This window comes from Aptenodytes patagonicus, chromosome W, assembly GCF_965638725.1.
Source record: "Aptenodytes patagonicus chromosome W, bAptPat1.pri.cur, whole genome shotgun sequence".
NCBI classification, from domain to species: domain Eukaryota; kingdom Metazoa; phylum Chordata; class Aves; order Sphenisciformes; family Spheniscidae; genus Aptenodytes; species Aptenodytes patagonicus.
In genome coordinates this window covers 18,735,277-18,740,086 of record NC_134981.1, presented here as the reverse complement: position 1 = coordinate 18,740,086, position 4,810 = coordinate 18,735,277, and the positions used below count along the sequence as shown (strand labels likewise).

The window sequence follows — 4,810 nt, the reverse complement described above, 5'->3', positions numbered from 1 at the left end:
GTGTTAAATATTTTCTTGACCAGGTAGAGACATATTTACACAGATACCCCTTAGTCATTATTTCCAGGACCAGTTGCACCATGGCCTAGGACACATTGCAATGCCCTAATAAGCACTAGTTTTGGGGTGGTGTCACCGGGGACAACGGGGCTTTTGGGGCCCAGGCCCCCGAGAGTCTCACCCGGGACACCAGGGCTTTCGGGGACCCCAGTCTGTCCCAGCAGGCCGGGCTTGGTGGGAAGGGGCCACCACGCAGAGGGAACTCCTGAGCACAACCTGGGCCGAGGCCAAGCGAAGGAGAGCATTCACTCTCTGCCGCGCCGGGCCTCCCCAGCCGGGCCACCGGACCGGACCCCTCCGTCACGCCCAACCGGACACTCCCAGCGCGCACCCGGAAGCGCTTGCCGGGCTATAGCGGAAGCGGGGCGGGTCTTGGCCTCTTTGGTGCTGGCGCCCGGAGAAGATGGTGAGCGCTGGGGTCCGGGTGCGGGATATCCGCCATCATCTGCCGTCGCGTCGGGCCCTGTGGGGTCGTGGGCCTCGTCTAGGACGCGGGGCGGTCCTGCGCCCTGCTGTGGCCGGGCTCGGCGGCGGGACGGCGCTGAGGGGAGGCTGCTGTGGGGCCGGGGCCTGAGCCTGAGCTGAAGCCTGAGGGCCTGGTGGTGGGCGCCGCTCCTGTCCCGGGTGGGGGCGCGGGGCGTCTCGTCCTGGGCGGGGAGGCCGCGGTGGGGTGCGGGGCGGTGCTGCCGCCGGAGCGCCTCTGGGATCTCCTTCGGGGTCTCCGTGCTTGCTGCGGGCCTGGCCGGGCCGGCGCTCTCCCTGGGGATGAGGCAGCCTTTCAGATAACGTAGCAAGAGGGGGTTTGGTCGCCAAAGCCTCTTGTGGTGAGTGTGCGGCTGATCTGCGTGAAATAAATACCTTTCCTCAGGGAAAAAGCAGTTTACTGTTTATCACTGATGAATTTGGGGGAGATGAGAAGGGAGTTGGAGATAAAACGAAGCCACCGAGTGGTTATTTCAGCACTGGCTGGGGGGGTAGGAATGGCAAAGAGAGGTGTAAGGAACTGATTTATAAAAATGGAGGATGCCTATAGGCAAAACTGAGTTGGTGTTTCAGAGTTCAGTGTGCTTCTGACATGTTTATTGGACTTTGTGAATTTGTGCATGTTTTTTAGAGGCGCTTATTATGCTTTGAGTTACGTGACTTGCAAGTGCTAGTGATATTTACAATGTGCAATGTCTTGAAATGTTTTTCAGACGAAGGGTACATCATCATTTGGTAAGCGACGAAATAAGACACACACATTGTGTCGTCGATGTGGGTCCAAGGCATACCATCTGCAGAAATCTACCTGTGGGAAATGTGGTTACCCTGCTAAACGTAAGAGAAAGTGTAAGTAACAGACTTGAGTTTAAAAACTTGTGTTTCTTTGTCGTCTTCAATAGTCTGGCTTTTTTCCAACCAAGGAAGAATACAGTGTCATCTTGCAGTGTTTGGAGCTTTTTTTTGAAATTAACACTGATTTAACTATTTTCAGGTAACACATGCAGTATTACTGCATAGAAATTGACTTAATTTATAAATTTTTTTTCTTTTGCTTCTGTCAGATTGAATAGTTGTGCTATTCAAACATACTGTGCAACTAATTATTTGGTGCAGATGAGTAACAGTAACTTCTGTGTTCTAGATAACTGGAGTGCAAAGGCTAAAAGACGCAACACCACTGGTACTGGTCGCATGAGGCACCTGAAAAGGGTCTACCGTCGATTCAGGTATGACATTTTATTACAAACTAGTGTAATGTGAAATCTTGCATGGATTCGTCATTCAGAGTTAACACTCTTATTTAGCACACTTAATGTGGTATGGTCTTTCTTTTTAAATATATTATGGAAATAAATGATGCCTTATATCTTCAAAGGAATATGCTGCCAATTATAAAATGCTTGCTCATTGTTAATACATAGGATATATAGCAAGCTCTGATGTTTCTGTTAAGTGTAGATAGTACAGAACACAGAGGGTATTGTAATAAAATGCCCACATTTGAAAAGGTATGCTTTGTGTAGCATTGCCTCTATTTGTGAGTCAGTGAAGTTGCTGGTTGCGCTGAAGTATGGGGTTTTGTAAGAGACAATTCTTGAAATGCGTTCCAATCCCCTCTTGCCCACAAAAACAGTTCAGCATTGAAATACTTCAGTAGTCACTCTCTAATTTGGAGTTCAGTTAGCAGTAACTAACATAAGATTCTGAGTTACAGGTTTCTAAAATGTGTTATAAAGCTTTGAGTTGTACTTACGAGGTACTATACTGTTAAACTCATTAAGAATTTCTTTTGTATGACCTCCATGTTCTAAAACTGAGCTCTGTAACTTCTGGCCTAATACACTAGAAAGCTGGATGAAAAATACCAAGCAATTCAAGAGTCTTTTCCTAAAAATGTAGATTGGATTTAATAGTGAAAAGTAGGAGTCTTAAGTCCTGGACCTAGGTGCAGTTGAGGGATCCATTCATCTGGGTTTTTTTGGTGACCGCAGTCTTTCCTAGCAGCAACCAGAAAATACTTTACAGTGTGCAACTGCAGACTGATTTCCACCAAGTGTTACTGAAGTAGAAATGTCATATCCAAAAGCAAGCTTGGGGCTGACTCTTTTGTCATGCCTGTCTTAATCTCTGGTTGGAGGCATAGAGGATTTCTGTAAGAAATTGACTTGCACTTCAGTACTAACAAATGTGAAATCTTTTGCTGAGTTGCTTAGTAGGAACATAAAGTAGAGAGTGCCTTCAGTGGGTCTGCTATATCTGATTCAGTCTTGCAGTGTTTACTCAATTACTGAAATCTTCCTGTTTGAAGAAGTCAAATTTACTTCAGCAGAAGAGAGAAAACCATACTGCTTATTCCAAACAGCTTGTCAATGATGTTTCTTATTTAAAATGTCTGAATGTATGAACTCCATAGTGATTTCAGTACATTACTGAGAGAAGCTGAAAAAAGCTGGTGAACTTGATCTAAAACATTACTTGTTAGAAAATAATCTGGAGTAGAAACCACCCTTTCAAAAAGTGGTAACCATATTTCTACTTGTAGGAATGGATTCCGTGAGGGAACCACGCCGAAGCCCAAGAGGGCAGCTGTTGCAACCTCCAGTTCATCGTAAAGACTCATCTGTTTGTTAAAATAAATGGTCTTATCCAGAAAATGTCACCTTTTATACATGTTTTACTTCAGTGAAATATGTGATTCCTGAAAATACATATATTTACACACAAATTCTTGATGGTATGCACTGAAGCAATTCATTAAAAATAATCCTTTAATTGACTTTTCATTTGATAGCACCTCCACCTTGAAAAGGACCATTATCTCTGCTGAACTTAAAAAGAGGCTTGTATGTGTTACTCCAAAGAACTCACATGCAAGAGAAATGGAATATCAGCACTATGGACTGAGTTTCATTGTGCCCTAGCATGGAGAATCAGAATTTATCTCAAAGATAGTAACTTGAATAATGGCTCTAAGTGCTCTTCTGGGAGGGAATAGTTTAACAGGGATTCCTAGTCTTAGTCATTGTTCACTGTTCTGTGGCTCTGAAAGGCCTGCAAAAGTATTGCCTATTCAGTGGGTCATTGCTTCTTGGGTAAAAAGAAACTCCCAAGTCTGGAGCACACATACTGCCAGATAGGAAGGAACTAAGAGATCTGCTGTAGTTGAGACAAGTTACCCAAATGGTCTGGGAAGGTCAGTGAGGAAAGTTGATGCACAAATCGATCAGAATTAATTATGCTAGGTGTAAACAATAAAAGGTAGTATGATATAGAAGTCAGTGACTTGGGGGTACATTTGAATTATAGAATCATAGAAATGTTTAGAACCATAGAATCATTAAGGTTGGAAAAGACCTCTGAGATCATCGAGTCCAACCATCGACCCAACACCACCATGCCCACTAAAGCATGTCCCTAAGCGCCTCATCTATGCGTCTTTTAAATACTTCCAGGGATGGGGACTCAACCACTTCCCTGGGCAGCCTGTTCCAATGTTTAACCACTCTTGCAGTAAAGAAATTTTTCCTCACATCCAATCTAAACCTCCCCTGGCGCAACTTGAGGCCATTTCCTCTCGTCCTATCGCTAGTTACTTGGGAGAAGAGACCGACACCCACCTCGCTACAACCTTTCAGGTAGTTGTAGAGAGCCATGAGGTCTCCCCTGAGCCTCCTTTTCTCCAGGCTAAACAACCCCAGTTCCCTCAGCCGCTCCTCATAAGACTTGTTCTCCAGACCCCTCACCAGCCTCGTTGCCCTTCTCTGGACATGCTCCAGCACCTCAATGTCCTTCTTGTAGTGAGGGGCCCAAAACTGAACACAGCATTCGAGGTGCGGCCTCACCAGGGCTGAGTACAGGGGCACGATCGCTTCCCTAGTCCTGCTGGCCACACTATTTCTGACACAGGCCAGGATGCCATTGGCCTTCTTGACCGCCTGGGCACACTGCCGGCTCATGTTCAGCCGGCTATCGACCAATACCCCAGGTCCTTTTCCGCCAGGCAGCTTTCCAGCCCCTCTTCCCCAAGCCTGTAGCGCTGCATGGGGTTGTTGTGGCCCAAGTGCAGGACCCGGCACTTGGCCTTGTTGAATCTCGTACAGTTGGCCTCAGCCCATCGATCCAGCCTGTCCAGGTCCCTCTGCAGAGCCTTCCTACCCTCGAGCAGATCAACACTCCCACCCAACTTGGTGTCGTCTGCAAACTTCCTGAGGGTGCACTCAATCCCCTCGTCCAGATCATTGATAAAGATATTGAACGAGACTGG

General features: G+C 46.5%; 1 protein-coding gene and 1 non-coding gene across 2 annotated transcripts; both read left to right on the top strand.

Annotated features, from left to right (window-relative positions):
- The first annotated feature begins 411 nt into the window (after positions 1-411).
- Positions 412-3,200, top strand: LOC143171880 (large ribosomal subunit protein eL37-like). The gene is made up of 4 exons (XM_076361014.1): positions 412-466; positions 1,257-1,392; positions 1,688-1,772; positions 3,089-3,200. Exons 1-4 carry the CDS (start codon positions 464-466, stop codon positions 3,156-3,158), a joined length of 294 nt encoding a protein of 97 aa, XP_076217129.1. The 5' UTR covers positions 412-463; the 3' UTR covers positions 3,159-3,200.
- LOC143172293 (small nucleolar RNA SNORD72) lies at positions 2,907-2,987 on the top strand. Its single transcript, XR_012997316.1, has one exon. It is a non-coding gene; the product is annotated as a small nucleolar RNA SNORD72 (small nucleolar RNA).
- Positions 3,201-4,810: the final 1,610 nt, after the last annotated feature.

What these genes read in the sequence shown, in the direction of transcription:
- LOC143171880 (XM_076361014.1), top strand. An exon ending in TGCTAAACGTAAGAGAAAGT is followed by an intron (nt 1,393 to 1,687) that starts GTAAGTAACAGA and finishes TCTGTGTTCTAG; the next exon opens with ATAACTGGAGTGCAAAGGCT. An exon ending in AGGGTCTACCGTCGATTCAG is followed by an intron (nt 1,773 to 3,088) that starts GTATGACATTTT and finishes TTCTACTTGTAG; the next exon opens with GAATGGATTCCGTGAGGGAA.